Below are 20,585 nucleotides of genomic sequence, written 5' to 3'. Positions count from 1 at the left end.
AGAATCACTTGAACCTGAGAGGCAGAGGTTGCAGTGAGCCGAGAGCACACCACTGCACTCCAGCCTGGGTGACAGAGTGAGACCCCATCTCAAAAACAACAAACCAAAACAAAAACAAAAAAATGGCCGGGCACGGTGGCTCACACCTGTAATCCCAGCACTTTGGGAAGCCGAGGCAGGCAGATCGCCTGTCAGGAGTTCAAGGCCAGACTGTCCAACATGGTGAAACCTCATCTCTACTAAAAATACAAAAATTAGTCGGGCATGGTGGCAGAGACCTGTAATCTCAGCTACTCGGGAGGCTGAGGGAGGAGAATGGCTTGAGCCCAGGAGCTGGAGGTTGCAGTGAGCCGAGATTGCACCACTGCACTCCAGCCTGGGCGACTGAGTGGAGCGGAACTCTGTCTCAAAAAAAAAAGAGGTTTTTTTTAGATCATCAGCTATTGTTAGTGTTAGTGTATGTTATGTGTGGCTCAAGACAACTTTGCTTCTTTTAATATAGGCAGGGAAGTCAAAAGATTGGATATCCCTGCTTTATACCAACAAAGACAACACCCCACATTTGCAATGCCTAAAAACACTACCAGCCATCTGAAAAACATGTGACTTCTAACTTCTGTTCTTTTTTGTAGCAGTGGAATCCCACGGTGATATCTGAGGGATGTGGTTACCTTTTGGAGGAGGTTGACGGTTTCTAAGGATGATTCTTTCTGAGTGAAATATTGTCAGTGTCATTGACCTTTTCATTATTTCAACTATTATTATTCCAGGTTATCAATACTCTGGCTGACCATCATCATCGTGGGACTGACTTTGGTGGAAGTCCTTGGTTAGGTATCATTATTGAATTTCTGAGAAGTTATAAAGTTGTCATTACCCTCTGGACAGTTTACCTTTGGGTGAGTATACTAACTTTCTGTAGAGGTATACTTGTAATCACAAATAAGAATAAATTATGTAAAACAATTCACGTTTCTGGACTTCATTATGAATATGTGGTTTTACCCAAAAAATCAGGGAAATGATTTATTAGCATAAGAATTATGAAAATATCTGCCATTTACATTATGAAAATTAAATAGGTCAGTGTTTGTTTAATAGAATGTCAACAGAGCTTTTGGTCAAAAATACGTTTTTTTAACCTTTGTGCTATTTGTCACAAATGGAGTATGAGGTTTTGTCACTTAAATAGGAAATTCTTTCTAAACTCTTCTGCTTTATAGTTCTATCATATGGGTGGAAGGAAAGCTTCCAGTCTCCTCTCTGAAGATTCACTGCAGAAATGAGCTGACAACAGACAGCTTAACAGGAAAAGAAAAACATAGAACAGGCATAAACATGGGAACCAGCTGAAAAATGAGACTGCTAGAAGGGCTGGATGGTTGATGCTTAAAGAGCACCCTCTTCTGAGGGGAGAGGGAGATAGATGGAGATGTAGGCCCTTTAGAGGGGCAGCAGATGATTTTTAGGGGAAATGAAAGAGCCCAAGGAACAAACAATTGGCCTGAGACAAAGTTCCTCTGAGGTCATAGGGACGAGGTGACAAATTGCCGGAAGGTGAAGGGCAGAACTGCACTGCGTCTCATGATGCAGAGAAAACCCCAGAGAATCTCTTAGAACTGCCCTCCAAGAGAAGCAATGAAAAGTGTGTCTGGGCAGGGTAATTTTGAATGACATCATTCAAAGTGCATGTTCCCACTTGCAACTGGAGAGAGATCAGTATGTCAAAAGTCTGTACTTGGTAAGAATTTGGCTGCTAAGTTGTGCCATAATTTGTCTTTTGAGCCTTTTTTCCTTTGGGGAAGTTGAGCTCTACATTTTGTCTTGCCATTCATGACAGTAAAAATGTGGTCGTCTGGGGGCTGAACCTCCTTCTGAACAATGATCCAAGATAAAAGTACTAATACCACAATGCTTTTTTATATTCAAGGGAAGAGGAAGTATGTTTCAGTTTTACCACCTAGATAATTACACGTCATTTGGCACTGCCTTTCAAGATATGTAGAAAACAGAAAATATATGAGTTATGAAGATATCTAGGCACATTTAACATTCTCTATGCCACTTAGTCCAGAACAGAGAATTTTCGGTATAAATTGGAGGAAGCTTTTTTTTTTTTTTCTTTTCTCACCCCCAAGACGAGTCTCCCTCTGTTGCCCAGGCTGGAGTATAATGGTGTGACCTCGGCTCACTGCAACCTCCACCTCCTGGCTTCAAGTGATTCCCCTGCCTCAGCCTCTCAAGTAGCTGGGATTACAGGTGCCCACCACCATGCCCAGCTAATTTTTGTATTTTTAGTAGAGTCGGGGTTTTACCATGTTGGCCAGGCTAGTCTGAAAACCCGACCTCAAATGATCCACCCGCCTCAGCCTCCCAAAGTGCTGGGATTACAAGCGTGAGCCACCACGTGAGCCAGGGGAAGTTTTTAAATTTACCACTTTTTAACAATTCCATTTAGGAAAGTTCAGTTGAGCTGTTGGACTTGGACAACTTCTCACCTCTCATCTTTGTCGTTGTCATCTAGTCATCTATACCATTACCTCCTAAGCAGGGACATCATTGGTGCCATGAAGCATTCATGCATGATGGCATTTCTTTGCTTCTCATTTCTTCATGTGTTTGACATTTCTCCTAGCTCCAAACTGGGCCAGCTACCTTTCCTATGAAATCTAGCAGTAGCTGTGGGATTGACGTGGTTGCTCTTTTCATCTTTTTAGATTACCCATTGCTTCTCTTGAAATCCTAGTACCTGATTTTTTTTTTTTATCCTATGTGCAGAAATCAGGAAAAAACAAATTCTACAAAGAATTTGAAAGATATTATTTCAGGCCAGGTGTGGTGGCTCATGCCTGTAATCCCAGCACTTTGGGAGGCTGAGGCAGATGGATCACTTGAGGTCAGGAGTTCAAGACCAGATGGGCCAACATGGTGAAACCCCATCTCTACTAAAAAGACAAAAATTAGCCAGGCATGGTAGCAGGCACCTGTAATCCCAGCTACTTGGGAGGCCGAGGCACAAGAATCGCTTGAATCTGGGAGGTGGAGGTTGCCGTGAGCCAAGGTAGCGCCACTGCACTTCAGCATGGTTGAGAGTGACACTCCGTCTCAAGAAAAAAGTCATTTCAATGACTACCTCAGGAGATTCATAGGTATCTGACCCACATCTGAGATGGGATTTGCATTGCATTTTAGCTATGATGAGAACAAATATTTAATATCTTCAAAGATTAAAAGCATACTGTGATAATATGGAAATCTTGGTGGGAATTCAGTCATTAGTGAGAATGTTTTGCGTTAAGTTCAAACCAGCCTCAACGAAGCTGATGTGAGGGAAGGCAAAGTGAACTCTGAGTAGAGCAGGGACAGAAGGAAGATGTTCCAGTGCAGATCAGGAAGGAGCAGGGGGTGAAATGTTACAAATTCTAGAACTCAGAGAGCTGAAGGTAATTACTTCCTTTTCAAGTTGTGAAACATGTTAACCTGTGGTAAAATACTTATAAGATGATAATTACCATCTAACCGTGTTGAAGTGTACAGTTCCGTTGTGTGAAGTCTATTCATGTCATTTTTTTTTTTTTTTTTTTTTTTTTTGAGATGGAGTCTCACTCTGTCACCAGGCTGGAGTGCAGTGGTGGGATCTTGGCTCACTGCAACCTCTGCCTCCTGAGTTCAAGCAGTTCTCTTGCCTCAGCCTCCCAAGTAGCTGGGACTACAGGCGTGCATCACCATGCTCAGCTAATTTTTGTATTTTTAGTAGAGATGGGGTTTCACCATGTTGCCCAGGATGGTCTCCATCTCTTGACCTTGTGATTCACCTGCCTCAGCCTCCCAAAGTGCTGGGATTACAGGCGTGAGCTACCGCACCTGGCCTTTTTTTTTTTTTTTTTTTTTTTTTTTTTTTTGAGACAGAGTTTCAATTTTGTTTGTTGCCCAGGTTGGAGTGCAATGGCACAATCTCAGCTCACCACAACATTTTCCTGCTGGGTTCAAGTGATTCTCCTGCCTCAGCCTCCTGACTAGCTGGGATTACAGGCATGCACCACCATGCCTGGCTAATTTTGTATTTTTAGCAGAGACAGCGTTTGTCCATGATGGTGAGGCTGGTCTCAAACTCCCGACCTCAGGTGATCCACCTGCCTCGGCCTCCCAAAGTGCTAGGATTACAGGAGTGAGCCACCGTGCCAGCCTCATGTCATTCTTGTGTGTGTGTGTGTGTGTGTGTGTGTGTGTGTGTGTGTGACAGAGTCTCATTCTGTCGCTCAGGCTGGAGTGCAGTGGTGTGATCTCAGCTCACTGCAACCTCCGCCTCCCAGCTTTAAACGGTTCTCTGCCTCAGCCTCCCGAGTAGCTCGGATTACAGGCGCCCGCTGCCATGCCCGGCTAATTTTTGTATTTTTAGTAGAGACAGGGTTTCACCATCTTGGCCAGGCTGGTCTTGAACTCCTGACCCCGTGATCCACCTGCCTCGGCCTCCCAAAGTACTGGGATTATACGCATGAGCCACCGTGCCCAGCCGTCATTCTTATATTATTATTTCCTAGTTGTCTTTCCTGAAGACTATCTTCCAGTCTGAAAATGGACATGATGGATCCACAGATGTACAGCAGAGAGCCTGGAAGTCCCACCGCTGTAGACAGGAAGGTATGGCTCTGTTGGAGTCCCCATAGTGTGGAAATGAGTTTGCCCTGGAAAGGGAAAGAACAGCTTCTTGCCCTCAGGTTTCTCACCTTCTCCTCTCCTCACTCTCACCAAGGGCTGAGGTCCATTTGTATGCACACAAAGAAAAGAGTTTCTTCCTTTCCAGGAAATAAAATTGGCCGGAAAGACGTCATTACTCTACGGAGACATGTGAAAAGAAAAGTTCGAGCTAAAATCCATAAGATGAAGGTGACAACGAAAATCAACCATCATGACAAAATCAATGGAAAGAGGAAGACCGCCAAAAAACAGTAAGATGTGCCTTGACACAAATACTGTTGTATGAACCATGTGCCAATCAAAGTAGACAACTGTAAAGTCCTTGAGAATATTTTCTACAATATTTGTGGCAAATTCAGTGGGTTCAAAATTGAGTTTGTCCTTTCTGCTTCATTAGTTTAAGCTGTATAATTCCTTTCCCTTCCTGCATTCTTGTTTGTCATTTTTTCGGGGGAAGAAGAGTTGCTAGTACTGGCATTGGTTTTCCTTTCTCTCTCTTTTTTTTTTTTTTTTTTTTCCGGAGATGGAGCTTTGCTGTTGTTGCCCAGGCTGTAGTGCAATGGCACAATCTCAGCTCACTGCCTTTTGGGTTCAAGCGATTCTCCTGCCTCAGCCTCCCAAGTAGCTGGGATTACAGGTGCCCACCACCACGCCCAGCTAATTTTTGTATTTTTACTAGAGATGGGGTTTCACCATGTTGTCCAGGCTGGTCTCGAACTTCTGACCTCAGGTAATCCACCTGCCTCAGCCTCCCAAAGTGCTGGGATTAGAGGCGTGAGCCACCACAGCCAGCCTTTTTTTTTTTTTAATTTTGAGATAGAGTTTCGCTCTGTCGCCCAGGCTGGAGTGCTATGGTGCAATCTTGGCTCACTGCAACCTCTGCCTCCCAGTTTGAAGCAATTCTGCCTCAGCTTCCTGAGTAGCTTGGATTACAGGTGTGTGCCACCACATTTGGCCAATTTTTTTTTTTTTTTTTTTTTTTTTTTTGAGACAGAGTCTCACTCTGTCACCCAGGCTAGAGTGCAGTGGCATGATCTTGGCTCGCTGCAACCTCCACCTCCCAGGTTCAAGCGATTCTTATCCCTCAGCCTCTTGCGTAGCTGGGACTACAGGCATATGCCACCATGCCCGGATAATTTTTGTGTTTTTAGTAGAGGCGGGGTTTCACCATATTGGCCAAGCTGGTCTAGAACTCCTGACGTCATGATCCGCACACCTCGGCCTCCCAATGTGCTGGGATTACAGGCGTGAGCCACCGTGCCCAGCCCAATTTTTGTAATTTTAGTAGAGACAGGGGTTCACCATGTTGGCCAGGCTAGTCTTGAACTCCTGACCTCAGGTGATCTGCCTACCTCAGCCTCCCAGTGTGAGCCACCACACCCAGCCTGGATTGTTGAATTCAATGCTTGGGTCACCTCCAGATTCATTTTCACAGTCTTTCATGTTTTGGTCATATTACATTGTATTTTGCTGCCATATGACTGATCTTTTTTTGTTAAATGTGAGATACTTGTTAAAAAATATTTAGCAATGAATTGAGGCCTAGTAGCATGTTATCTTGCTGCAGAAGAGATGGGAGTCTACTTCTGAGGGATGGTCAGGGGTCCTCCATACAGGCTGCAATTGAGGTCGTCGGTGCAGGCTCAGTCCCTACAAAGGCCAGGGTATTTCCTGTCCACCTCTATTCTGATGCATGACTCTTCTGGGTCTCAACCAGAGCCAGTGGACTTCAGTATGGGTCGCTTTCATTGGCAGACCCTCAATCCACTTGTTTTCCATCTAATCCCACGCATGTGTGCAAAAGCTGCTGTGCTTCTTTGCATCTCAGTAGTTCCTTCTGGAATTCAGCAATGAAACTCAGGGAAATGGGTTCCAAATGCGAGGCTGACTTTCGTCCTGGGTTTCCTTCTTCTCCATCTTCACCTCATGTCTGTTTACTGCCATGTTAGCAATTTGATGTATTCAATCATGGGTTTTATATTCTGTTGGGTGTCCCCCATTGTTCTCATCGGAGATCAGAAGCTTCAGATGCACTTATGTCAACTCAAGAGTAGAATGCTTCCTTAGCTTCCCTCCAGAGTCAGGTTTTGTGTTTCTAGTTCCCAAGTGCACAGAAGGAGCAGTGATGTCCTCACTGGCTTCTCATTTGCATTAAACTGTGAGCTTCTGTAGCATGGGGACAGGACCCTGCTCTCATTGCATTCTCAGCACCTCACCACACACTCCTTGTTTGAGGCCACTCCAGACAGCATGTGCTGAAGGATGCCCTGTGGTCAGAAACAAGTTGATTAACTTTCTCTTTGAAGTGTTTTCGTCCCTGTTTCCTAGCGTTCTGGGAATTTTACACATCCTTCCTATAAAACCAAGTATCAGGTGAGATCCTTAGGATCAGGACCATGAATCAAGTGGTGTGAGGGCAACACAGCAAACTTACCCTTTTTAGGCCGTTTCCTTTTTCTGCCCTCAATCTCTGTGAACTGAACCTTGTTAAAGTCAGTCAACACCAGGGTGGATGGTTTGCCGTTGTCACCTATTTTCAGGACATAACACCCTGACTTAGGAGCCATTCCGATCATTTGTAATTCAATAGATGCGCCCAGCATTCAGATTGCCTTTTCTGTCAACCAGGATCTTTAAAGTCGATGACAAGAGTTCCAGTCCTGAATCATGGCAAAGTGCAGTAGTGAACTGCGGGGTTAATGACACCATATTCTGGAAGGATCTCTCTATGGCTGATGGTCTCAGTTCCAGCATCAGCCTCTGACTGAGAATCAGGTCTCACACAGGAGGAGTCAGATGAGGAGCAATCCTCTGCTTCCGATGGAGTTAGTTGTGATGAATTGGTGAGGTCTGGTTTTTCACACTGAACTAAAATGAGCTTTCGCTGTGTCAAGCACAAGACTGACCCCAGAAACACACATAGTGCACCTCATAGAAGCTTTTAATAGTCTTTATATTTACTAAAGAATAGGACTAACTATGGAACTATGAAGATGAGCTGGAAATGACAGGTGACTTGCCAGCAGGCCAGAGTGTGACTTTTTTTTGTCCCTCAATGGGAGGTGTCAATTCTCCCTTCGGTTGTGAGAATCAGTTGGTTCATTTGTGGAAAGGTTGCAGGGGGGATCTTTGAATCCCAGCCTTCAGATGCCAGAAGGGCAGAGGGAATCCCACACGGGCTGGTGGATCATGTGTGTGCATTTCTCTCCCTTCTAATCTGAGGAAACTAAGCATGAAAGAATGTGAGCATGCAGAAAAGGAGAGGTAGGTATCAGAGGCAGAGGAAAATGGGAAATTGGATATGAAAGAAATACACACCTACAAGTGAGTTCAGAAACTGAACCCCACCCTCCTGGGAAACGCCCATTGGAGTGTTGTTTTTAACCTTTGTACAATGTTTAGACTCAGTAAATGCAGAAATAGAAACAAATGGTCAGAAGACATATCGTGAGAGAGAGAGAGAGTTCACAAAACAGAAAACAAAGTACCTTAATATTTACCAGTGACCAAAAGATGTGAAGTAGCAAAACGTCTCCTGACCCCATTGCCAGCTAGACTGTGTGGAAACTCGGTTCATACCAGCCATTCTAGGGGTGGGGTGAGTTGTTGTCATCCTTAGGAAAGTGTGTTGTTGTAGGATCAACCACATCCTTCAAAAGGACTATGCCTGTTTATAAGCCCAGCTGTTTCTGCCCTGTGAAACATGGTAAGGATATTAATACAAAGAGAATACAGCTTTATGATAAAAGATGCTCAATGAAGGATGAATTAGGGATATACTGAGAATGGGGAAGGAAACTATCATCTCAGAAGTCAGCAGGCAGTAAGCAAGAGGAGGAATCAATATAGCAACAGTTTGGATCAGACTGTACAGTTTTTTTGTTTTTGTTTTTGTTTTTCTGAGATGGAGTCTCGCTGTGTCACCCAGGCTGGAGTGCAATGACGTGATCTTGGCTCACTGCAACCTCCGCCTCCCAGGTTCAAGTGATTCCCCTGCCTCAGCCTCCCGAGTAGCTGGGATTACAGGTGCCTGCCACCACGCCTGGCTAATTTTTTGTATTTTTAGTAGAGAAGGGGTTTCACCATATTAGCCACAATGGTCTCAATCTCCTGACCTCGTGATCCATCCGCCTCGCCCTCCCAGAGTGCTGGGATTACAGGCGTCAGCCACCGTGACCGGCTCAGACTGTACTCTTATAGCCATCTGAAATACGTTTTCTAGGTATAGATAGATTGTGTAAGGGTACAGTTGTGAGGATAACAGAAATATGGCAGATTATTTAAAATCATCCTGAAAGTGGTGCTTTATCTGATGAAAGTGATTGTAATCCATAGGAAAATGTTTCAACCTGCGCAAGAGTTGTGGCGGCGGGCAGAGGACTACCACAAATGCAAAGTAAGGAGCTTCCTCCCCGCAGTTGCAGGATAGTTCAGTGCTGATGCAGATGATGCCACAGCCCTTAGACTCTCTCAACATTCAATTTCTCATGTGTTGGCTTTTTCAGATCCCCCCTTCTGCAAGAAAGCCTCTTTGCAACTGGGTAAGTTTGCTTGTTTTCCTTGCTTTTGGACATAGTCTGCCAGGTCCGGACCTGGATACATTTTTCTCCCTACAGCTCTGTGCTCAAGCCCTGCAGAGGGAGATGGCAGAGAGAAAGGCTGCCTACAAGCATCACAGTCCCATCCCTGTTGGTAACCATGTTGTGCAAAAACACTTTCATCCCCACCCAGTGGGGCCCCTGATCTAATATTCTAAGTGTCAGAGGTCCCGTATTTGTAATAGCAAATGGGCCCTGACTGTAAATTAGTGAAGAGTGAATGTAACTTATTACCCACAGGCACAATTCCAAATGAAGGCCTTAAATGATGCTCAGCTAAGCTGGTTCTTGTGTGGCCTCTGTACCTTCAAAAGCTGCCGAGTCCTATTACACGTGATGGGACTTGTACACTTGAAGTGAAACACAGTTTTAAAACTTGCTTTGTTTAGAATTCCCACCTCATTTTTCCATGGACAAAAGTATTCTTCATGTTTTAGTGCACTTACAATTTGGTATTACCTGGGAGTGAAAAGAAATATTATAGCCATGCCTAACTGACTTCTTGAGATAAGATTGTTCTGTCAGAAAACCCTCTCCCAGTTCCCCTGCAGCTCTTCAGGAATCCACATCTCTCCAGAGCTCTTTGTTCTCATGGGTGGCACCTCCAGAGTGAACAAGATCCTTTGTCAAGAAGGGAAACAGAGGGGAAATGAGAGGGTCCTGCAGGCAGAGCTGGAATCAACTTCCACTCTGCCTCTTGCAAGCTGTGTGACCCTGGGCACAATTTCTCCTTCCTCTGGAAACCTCTGTTTTCTTAGATTTGGAGCAGGGTGGTCACACTGACCTTGCAGAGTTCTGAGAATCAGAGACAGAACATAAAAGGCCTGGAAAACATTCTCCAAAAAGAAGCTGCAACATGTGTGGACAATGGGCTTTTCATGCCTCTCTTACTGTCTCTTACTGTCTGTTGACCTGGTGCAAGAAACATGCTCTGGTGATGGCTGTGAGGGAGGAATGAGGATAGACATAGACACTCCTGTGTCTCAAACATGCTTCTTTATTACTCTGTTATGACTCTGTCTTCCCTGGGGCAGGACCCCAGCCTGCCTACATTTGCAGACAGACACAGTGGCATGTGGAGACAACAGTGTGTCCCAATGACTTTTCTTTACGCCCCAGCTGTCGGCAGTACTCAGTGGAAGGGTGATATTATGACACTGATACTGCTATTTTGAAACCTGGAGGATGGAAAGGTGCAAAAATCTATCACCAGCAACAGAAGGTGCAGACTGTGTTGGTGGCGGTAATTTTGTCCATCAAATGGATATGTGTGAAAGCATTCCCTCCTTTGTCCCTACAGGTCAGAATGGCGGCAGCGGAGCATCGTCATTCTTCAGGATTGCCCCACTGGCCCTACCTCACAGCTGAAACTTTAAAAAACAGGATGGGCCACCAGCCACCTCCTCCAACTCAACAAAGTTCTATAACTCATAACACCCTGAGCCTCAAGACACCTCCCGAGTGTCCACTCCATCCCCTTCCACCCTCAGCGGATGATAATCTCAAGACGCCTCCTGAGTGTCTCGTCACTCCTCTTCCACCCTCAGCTCCACCCTCAGCTCCACCCTCAGCGGATGATAATCTCAACATGCCTGCCAAGTGTCTGCTCTATCCCCCTCCACCCTCAGCGGATGATAATCTCAAGACACCTCCCGAGTGTCTCATCACTCCCCTTCCACCCTCACCTCCACCCTCAGCTCCACCCTCAGCTCCACCCTCAGCGGATGATAATCTCAACATGCCTGCCAAGTGTCTGCTCTATCCCCCTCCACCCTCAGCGGATGATAATCTCAAGACACCTCCCGAGTGTCTGACCACTCCCCTTCCACCCTCACCTCCACCCTCAGCTCCACCCTCACCTCCACCCTCACCTCCACCCTCAGCTCCACCCTCACCTCCACCCTCAGCTCCACCCTCACCTCCACCCTCAGCTCCACCCTCAGCTCCACCCTCACCTCCACCCTCAGCTCCACCCTCAGCTCCACCCTCACCTCCACCCTCAGCTCCACCCTCACCTCCACCCTCAGCTCCACCCTCACCTCCACCCTCAGCTCCACCCTCAGCTCCACCCTCACCTCCACCCTCAGCTCCACCCTCACCTCCACCCTCAGCTCCACCCTCAGCTCCACCCTCACCTCCACCCTCAGCTCCACCCTCACCTCCACCCTCAGCTCCACCCTCAGCTCCACCCTCAGCGGATGATAATCTCAAGACATCTCCCTTAGCTACTCAGGAGGCTGAGGCAGAAAAACCACCCAAACCCAAGAGGCCGAGGGCCGCTGACGTGGAACCATCATCACCGGAACCCAAGAGGCGGAGGGTCGGTGACGTGGAACCATCATCACGCAAACCCAAGAGGCAGAGGGCCGATGACGTGGACCCATCATCACGCAAACCCAAGAGGCGGAGGGCCGATGACGTGGACCCATCATCATCCAAAGCCAAGAGGCGGAGGGCCGATGACGTGGACCCATCATCACGCAAACCCAAGAGGCGGAGGGCCGATGACGTGGACCCATCATCATCCAAACCCAAGAGGCGGAGGGCCGATGACGTGGAACCATCATCACGCAAACCCAAGAGGCGGAGGTTGAGTTAGCTGAGAACAGGCCATTGCACTCAAGCCTGAGCAATAAGAATGAAACTGAGTAGAACAAAATAAAAAAATCAAAAAACAAAACAAAACCCACACTCCAAAAACAAACTAACAAAGAATAAATAAATAATATAAAAATAAAATATATACTGCAGTCCTTATGTTATTGCTTTGTTTCGATATCTGGTATGATTGCCTGAGGGACCTGAGGTTTTTAATCATGGGGTTTTTTTTAATCTTTAGAAGTGGTTGGTTATGTAAAATATTATTATTATTATTTTTTGAGACTGGATTTTGCTGTGTCACCCAGGCTGGAGTGCAGTGGCTTGATCACAGCTCACTGCAGCCTCAACCTCCTGGGCTTCAAGCAATCCTCCTGCCTCAGCCTCCCAAGTAGCTGGGATCACAGATGTGTGCCACCACGCCTGGCCAATGTTAAAAAATCCTTTAACTTTTTTGTAGAGATGCACTCCTGGACTCAAGCGATCCTCCTACTTGTCCTGACCACCAGCCCCTTTCTGATAAACATTTACACTGTTTATTATCTGATGCCATTTCTATCTTCTTCCTTGTCGTCCAGACATCAAATAATTAGGTTTCTTCGGGGTTTTCTTTTTCAAGTGCTCAGTGTTAAAGATCACTCACATTAGGGCCAGACACCACGGCTCATGCCTGTAATCCCAGCACTTTGGGAGGCCGAGGCGGGCAGAGCACTTGAGGTGGGGAGTTTGAGACCAGCCCGGCCAACTTGGTGAAACCCCACCTCTACTGAAAAAAAATACAAAAATTAGCTGGGCGTGATGGTGCATGCCTGTAGTCCTAGCCACTTGGGAGGCTGAGGCATGAGAATCGCTTGAACCCAGGAGGCAGAGGTTGTAGTGAGCCAAGATCACATCAGCACACTCTAGCCTGGGTGACAGAGCGAGACTCTGGCTCAAAAAATAAATAAAATAAATATCACTTACATTAGATATACCCAAGGGGTGGTCTATAGAGACTTGGAAGCAGTGGTTATTGCAACAGGGGCACGGAAGTCATCTGGCTATGCCAGGGTGCCCAGGGGATACTCGGGGTGGGTGGCATGGTGCTGCTGGGGACTCACCGCACAGGACGCTCTGATTGACGCACTGCCAGGAGTAGCGCTCTGTCTTGGGGCTGCAGCTGGCCTCCTCAGCTCGAGTGTAACAACAGTCGTGGCCATGGCAGCACCTGCGGATGTCACATGGGCAGGACAGCAGGTGGGTGAAGCTCTCTCCTGGCCCTCCTCTTGCCAGGACCATGGGTGACTGAAGACCCCCAGGGAGGCACAGCATCCTCTTATCTAAGTTTTTTTTTTTTTTTTTTTTTTAAGAGACAGGGTCTTTCTCTGTCGCCCAGGCTGGACTGCAGAGGCACAATCATAGCTCATGGCAGCCTTGAACTCCTGGGCTCAAGCGATCCTCCCACTTCAGTGTCCCAAGTAGCTGAGACTACAGGCACACGCCAGCATGCCCGGCTGGTTTTTTAATTTGTATTTCCTTTGAGACAGCGTATCTCTCTGTTGCTCAGGCTGGAGTGCAATGGCTCAATCAGCTCACTTTAGCCTTGAACTCCCGGGCTCAAGTGATACTGCCACCTCAACCTCCCAAGTCTGCTACTACAGGAACACAAACTCCTTTCAAATGCTGGGATTACAGGTGGGAGCTACTGTACACCTGGCCTTATCTAAGCTGTTTCCCTGAAAATCCCCGACTTGGGTAATGATTCTATTGGCCCCACCATGCCCTGTCCTGCCTTCCTGGCTGTGCCCAAGCTTGGTCCCTGCCTGCCTGCCTGCCTCCCTCTCTGGGTCTCGAGCTCCTGTGACACATGACTCCTCTCTCTTCCTGGAGTGATCCAAGCCCTGCCACTTCCTGACTTTGCCCACACTGTACCCTCTGCCTGGGGCAACTTCATGTCTGCCTATTGACCCTTAGGCCTCAGCCCAGGCACAAGCCCCTGCCTCCGGAGGTCATCCAGGCCTCACCAGGCTACACCCTCTCGTAAAATTGGATTCCCTGCCTTCAGGGCAGGTTTATAATGAAATCCTCCTCAGAGGCCAGGTGCGGTGACACCCATCTGTAATCCCAGCACTTTGGGAGGCTGAGGTGGGAGGATCACTTGAGGCCAGGGGGTCGAGACCAGCCTGGGCAACATAAGAGAGACTCTTGTCTCTATAACAAATTTAAAAATTAGCTCACCAGGCCAGGCTCAGTGGCTCATGCCTGTAATCCCAACACTTTGAGAGGCCAAGGCAGGTGGATTACGAGGTCAGGAGTTCAAGAGCAGCCTGACCAACATGGCGAAACCCTGTCTCTACTAAAAATACAAAATTAGCCAGGCATGGTGGCACGCACCTCTAATCCCAGCTACTCGGGAGGCTGAGGCAGGAGAATCGCTTGAACCCAGGAGGTGGAGGTTGCGGTGAGCCAAGATCACGCCATTGCAGTCCAGCCTGAGCAACAGAGCAAGACTCTGTCTCGAGACAATAAAAACACACAAAAAATTAACTCGCCATGATGGCACATGCCTATAGTCCTAGCTACTTGGGAGGCTGAGGTGGGAGGATCACTTGAGGCCAGGGGGTCGAGACCAGCCTGGGCAACATAAGGAGACTCTTGTCTCTCTTGTCTCTATAACAAATATAAAAATTGGCTCACCAGACCAGGCTCAGTGGTTCATGCCTGTAATCCCAACACTTTGAGAGGCCGAGGCAGGCAGATCACCTGAGGTCAGGAGTTCGAGACCAGCCTGGTCAACATGGTGAAACCCCATCTCGACTAAAAGTACAAAAATGAGCCGGGCTTGGTGGCGTGCACCTGTAATGCCAGCTACTCAGGAGGCTGAGACTTGAACCCGGGAGGTGGAGGTTGCAGTGAGCTGAGATTGTGCCACTGCACTCCAGCCTGGGCGACAGAGTGAGATGCCATCTCAAAAGAAAAAAGATTGTTTTATTTCTCATTTATTTATTTAAATAAAAAAATTGTTTATTTAAAACATGAAAGAAGGTGTTGAGGCATTGGCAATTGGCAATTGGCCAGGCGCAATGGCTCACGCCTGTAATCCCAGTACTTTGGGAAGCTAGGGTGGGCGGATGGCTTGACCTAGGAGTTAGAGATCAGCGAACATGGCAAAATCCCATCTCTACAAAAAATACAAAAAAACTAGCCAGGTGTGGTAGCTCGTGCCTGTAATCCCAGCTACTCGGGGGGCTGAAGTGGGAGGATTGCTTGAGCTTAGGAGGTGGAGGTTGCAGTGAGTCAAGTTCATGCCACTGCACTGCAGCCTGCATGACCGAGCAGGACCCTGTTTCAGAAAAAGAAAAAAAAAAAGGCAATCTTGAGATTCCAGGTAAGTTTGTGAGTGATGGTGATTCTTTATACTGTTCTATATTTATACTGTTCTATATTTATAAAATTGTATATATATATATTTTTGAGATGGAGTCTCACTCTATTGCCCAGGCTGGAGTGCAGTGATGCAATCTTGGCTCACTGCAACCTCCACCTCCCAGGTTCAAGCGATTCTCCCGCCTCAGCCTCCCTAGTAGCTGGGGCTACAGGTGCGTGCCACCACACCCGGCTAATTTTTTGTATTTTTTTAGTAGAGACGGGGTTTCACTGTGTTAGCCAGGACGGTCTCGATCTCCTGACCTCATGATCTGCCTGCCTCAGCCTCCCAAAGTGCTGGGATTACAGGCGTGAGCCACTGCTCCCGGACAAAATTATATTTTTTATTTTTTAATTTATCTTTTGTAGAGACAGGGTTTTGCTATATTGCCCAGGCTGGTCTTGAACTCCTGGCCTCAAGCACTCCTCCTGCCTCAGTTTCCCAGAGTGTTGCAATTACAGGCATGAGCCACCATACCCAGCCTTAAATTCTCAAAGCTGAAAAAAATTCCCCCTTTCCCAACTGTACTCCTGCCTCAAACAAATTGAATCAAGGAAGACAGAAAAAATATTTTGGTAAAGACTTGGGAACCCAGGCTGAAGTCTGAAAGTCTGAATAATTTCACATGGGATCTTTTTTTTTTTTTTTCTGAGACAGGGTCTTGCTCTGTCATCCAAGCTGGAGTGCAGTGGTATGAACAGGGCTGCTGCAGCCTCAGCCTCCTGTACTCAAGCCATCCTCCCACCTCTGCCTCCTGAGTAGTTGGGACTACAGGCATAAGCCGTTGCACCCTGCATTAACTTTTTACTTTGAAATAATTACAGACTCACGAAAAGTTGCAGAAATAGTAGAGAGGTCCCAAGTACCCTTCACCTAGCTTCTCCCAACAGTAAAATCTACCATAACTATAGTACACTATCAAAATTCAGGACATTGACATTAAGACAGCACAACTATCTAGACTACACACTTTACTGTGATCTCACTTGTTTAACCTTTTATTTTTGACTTCTTTAAGTTACAAAAGCAATTTGTCCATCAACGGATAAACAAATTGTGGTAAAGTCCATACAATAAAATATTAGTCAGCCATTAAAAGGGATGAAGTGGCCGGGCGGGGTGGCTCACACCTGTAATCCCAACACTCTGGGAGGCCAAGGCAGGCAGATCACAAGGTCAGGAGTTCGAGACCAGCCTGGCCAACATAGGGAAACCCCCTCTCTACTAAAAATACAAAAATTAGCCAGGTATGGTGGCTCATGCCTGTAGTCCCAGCTACTTGGGAGGCTGAGGCAGGAGAATCTCTTGAACCCGGGAAGCAGAGGTTGTGGTGAGCCGAGGTTGCACCACTGCACAGCAGCCTGGGCGACAGAGCGAGACTCTGTTTCAAAAAAAAAAAAAAAAATGGGATGAAGTACTGATGCCTGCTTCAACATGGATGAACCTTGAAAACATTATGCTAAGTGAAAGAAGCCTGCCAAAAAAGGTCATAGTGCTATTGTGATATAGTAAGAGATATATATTTGGGCTCTGCCCCCAGTTTCTGGCACAGAGGTTCTAAAACTCTTGACATTTCCTGAGCAATAAAGGTGCTAGGTGCATCATTTGTTCTAATATTTGGTATTTGACCCGGGTTCCTGACACAGAGCTCCTAATCCCTTGGCATTTCCTAGGTGAAAGGAGTGTCTTTTGTTCTAATCATACAACTCTTTCTGTGTGTGTGTGTGATGTAGTCTCACTCTTGTTGCCCAGGCTGGAGTGCAGTGGCACGATCTTGGCTCACTGCAACTTCCACCTCCCGGGTTCAAGTGATTCTCCTGCCTCAGCCTCCCAAGTAGCTGGGATTACAGGTAGGTGCCACTATGCCCCGCTAATTTTTTTTTTTTTTTTTTTTTTGAGACAGGGTCTCACTCTGTCGCCCAGGCTGGAGTGCAGTGGAATGATCTTGGCTCACTGCAACCTCCACCTCCCAGGTTCAAGTGATTCTTGTGCCTCAACCTCCTGAGTAGCTGGGGTTACAAGCGTGCATCACCATGGCTGGCTAATTTTTTTGTATTTTTAGTAGAGACAGGGTTTCACCATGTTGGCCAGGCTGGTCTCAGACTGCTGACCTCAAGTGATCCGCCCGCCTCGGCCTCCCGAAGTGCTGGGATTACAGGTGAGAGCCACTGTGCCCGGCCTAATTTTTGTACTTTTAGGAGAGACGGGGTTTCGCCATGTTGGCCAGGCTGGTCTCGAACTCCCGACCTCAGGTGATCCCCTCGCCTCAACCTTCCAAAGCGCTGGGATTACAGGCATGAGCCACGGCGCCCAGCTGGCTATTATATCTTTAACACATCTCCAAGGTTTCCTCATCCCCATTTTGAACAGGGAGGGCTTCAGCAGGTAACAGCATCTGGCCTAAATGTATTTTGTTTCTTTTGTATATGTTTTGTTTTGTTTTTTGTTTCTGTTTTTTCTTTTTTTTTTTTTTTGACACAAAATCTCACTCTGTTACTCAGGCTGGAGTGCTGTGGGGTGATGTCAACTTACTGCAAACTCCATCTCCCAGGTTCAAGCGATTCTCCTGCCTCAGCCTTCCAAGTAGCTGGGATTACAGGCGTGTGCCACCACGCCCAGCTAATTTTTGTATTTTTAGTAGAGACAGGGTTTTGCCATGTTGACCAGGCTGTTCTCGAACTCCTGACCTCAGGGGATCTGCCTGCCTCGGCCTCCCAAAGTGCTGGGATTACAGGCATCAGCCACCGCACCCTGCCTAATGATGCAACTCTTGATGGGCTCCTAGAAGACGACTGGTCACCAGAAAGGCCAAGTCATGATTAGAAGCTTGGAACTTTTAGCCCCACACCCAACCTCTCGGTGGGCAGAGGGGCTGAAGGTTGAGTTAATCAGCAACGGGCAATGATACAATCAATCATGGCTATGTAGTGAAGCCTCCATAGAAACCCAGAAGGACAGGGTTCAGAGAGCTTCTGGGTTGCTGAACACGTGGAGGACCCTTGAGGATGGCACACCTGGAGACAGAATGGGAACTGTATGCCCCTTCCCAGCCCTGTGCATCTCTTCCACGTGGCTGTTCCTCTGTATCCTTTGTAATGTCCTTTATGGGTAACTGTAAGTAAAGTGTTTCCTTGAGTTCTTTTTATTGAGACGGAGTCTTGCTCTGTTGCCCAGGCTAGAGTGCGGTGGAGCACTTGGCTCACTACAACCTCTGCCTCCCATGTTCGAGCAATTCTCCTGCCTCAGCTTCCTGAGTAGCTGGGAATACAGGCACCCACCACCACAACCGGCTAATTTTTGTATTTTTTTGGTAGAGACAGGGTTTCACCATGTTGGCCAGGCTGGTCTCAAACTCCTGACCTCAGGTGATTCGCCTGCCTCGGCCTCCCAAAGTGCTGGGATTACAGGCATGAGCCACCGTGTTTGCCCTATTTCCTTGAGTTCTGTGAGCCACTCTGGCAAATTCCCTGAACCCATGGAGGGGGTCATGGGAACCTCCAATTCATAGCCAGTTGGTCAGAAGCACAGGTCACAATGTGGAACCTGTTATTGGCATTGGAAGTGGGGGCAGTCTTGTGGGACTGATCCCTTAACTTGTGGGATCTGTCCTAACTCTGGTTAATGTCAGAATTGAGTGAAATGATTGCTTATCCTATTGGTGTCTGTTGAAGAATTGGTTGGTGGTGGGTAGAAACTCCCTCACTTACTGGTGGAGTACAACTGGCCCTTAAACAATGTGAGCCTGAACTGCGAGGGTCCCACTTACACATGGATTTTTTTTTTTCAATCAAATGAGGATCAAAAAGACGGGATTCTCAGGATGCAGGAACTCAAGTGTAGGGAGGGCTGACCTTTCATACACACAGTATAGATTGTGGGATTTTAGTATCGTTGGATTTTTGTATCTGAAGGGCTCCTGGAACTAATCCCCTTCCTCTACCCAGAGAGGACTGTACTCTGTGTTGAGTGGTGACTTGTGTGTGAGAGTAGGAAAAACTCTGATTTTTCCTAAGTTTTCTAAATTATTAGTCCTGGGGCGGGGTGTGGTGGCTCATGCCTGTAATCCTAGCACTTTGGGAGGCTGAGGCAGGAGGATCAATTGAGGTCAGTAGTTCCAGATCAGCCTGGGCAATATGGTGAAACCCTGTCTCTACTAAAAATACAAAAATTACCAGAGGTTGGGGGTGGGTGGTGGGCACCTATAATCCCAGCTACTCAGGAGGCTGAGGCAGGAGAATCGCTTGAACTTGGGAGGTAGAGGTTGCAGTGCGTGAAGATTGCTCCACTGCACTCCAGCCTGGGCAACAGAGCAAGACTCCATCTCAAAAAATAAAATTAAATTAAATTAAAATAGCTGGGTGCGGTGGCTCACATCTGTAATCCTAGCACTTTAGGAGCCCGAGGCAGGCAGATCACTTGAGATCAGGAGTTTGAAACCAGCCTGGCCAACAAGGTGAAACCCTGTCTCTACTAAAAAAAAATACAAGCCAGGCGTGGTGGCTCACGCCTGTAATCCCAACAGTTTGGGAGGCCAAGGAGGGCAGATCACAAGGTCAAGAAATTGAGACCATCCTGGCCAACATGGTGAAACCCCGTCTCTGTTAAAAATACAAAAATTAGCTGGGCGTGGTGGTGCACACCTGTAATCCCAGCTACTCAGGAGGCTGAGGTGGGAGAATCGCTTGAACCTGGGAGGTGGAAGTTGCAGTGAGCTGAGATCACACCACTGCACTCTAGCCTGGGCGACAGAGCGAGACTCTGTCTCAAGAATAATTAAATAAATAAATAAATAAATAAAATTATTAGCCCTATGTCTCAGCAGTCTTAAATGAGTATCAAAGGACAGTATCATCCCAGCTAAATTGATTAAGCACCTTTTATATACTGGGCATTACACTAGGCAGTGGAAATGTAAAGAAGATTAAGGTAAGACCCTGCCCTCAAGTCGCACAACTTACACACAACTTAGCACAACTAACAAGAAAGACTTTTCCCTTTTCCGCTGGAGCTCTGTTTGGCAGGTCAAAGCTTTGGAAAACCGATGGAGTGGATTTTTTCCTGAATATCCATAATTATCCTATTCAGAGACAAGGAAATTAATGACATCAACTGCTTTTCTAAGCAGAAGTCTGAGCAGTTTCTGCCTTTGTCGCTAGAAAAAGTACCAGGCAGAAGGAAACTCTGCTAATTCAATTAGATGTGAAGAACTAACCTATGAGAAAGTGATCATTCAGTGCTGTAGGAGTGCTACATGGAGGAGAGTAGTATTCAAAGACAAAATGCTT

The 20,585-nt window shown here is 46.9% G+C and overlaps 1 protein-coding gene across 18 annotated transcripts in view; it reads left to right on the top strand.

Annotated features, from left to right (window-relative positions):
• Window positions 1-12,035, top strand: part of NPIPB2 (nuclear pore complex interacting protein family member B2) — a 60,726-nt gene extending 48,691 nt beyond the window's left edge. For all 18 annotated transcript variants that reach the window (XM_063598378.1, XM_063598379.1, XM_055099514.2 and 15 more), the window contains 6 exons: window positions 771-899; window positions 4,542-4,641; window positions 4,805-4,949; window positions 9,034-9,094; window positions 9,204-9,239; window positions 10,597-12,035. In XM_063598378.1, the coding sequence (XP_063454448.1) occupies window positions 771-899; window positions 4,542-4,641; window positions 4,805-4,949; window positions 9,034-9,094; window positions 9,204-9,239; window positions 10,597-11,895 (1,770 nt within the window). In that variant the 3' untranslated portion in view covers window positions 11,896-12,035. The remainder of the gene's footprint in view (window positions 1-770; window positions 900-4,541; window positions 4,642-4,804; window positions 4,950-9,033; window positions 9,095-9,203; window positions 9,240-10,596) is intronic.
• The last annotated feature ends 8,550 nt before the right edge of the window (window positions 12,036-20,585 follow it).

Source organism: Pan paniscus, chromosome 18, assembly GCF_029289425.2.
Source record: "Pan paniscus chromosome 18, NHGRI_mPanPan1-v2.0_pri, whole genome shotgun sequence".
Taxonomy (NCBI): domain Eukaryota; kingdom Metazoa; phylum Chordata; class Mammalia; order Primates; family Hominidae; genus Pan; species Pan paniscus.
The sequence above is the reverse complement of the archived record's forward strand: the minus strand, read 5'-3'. Positions and strand labels throughout refer to the sequence as shown.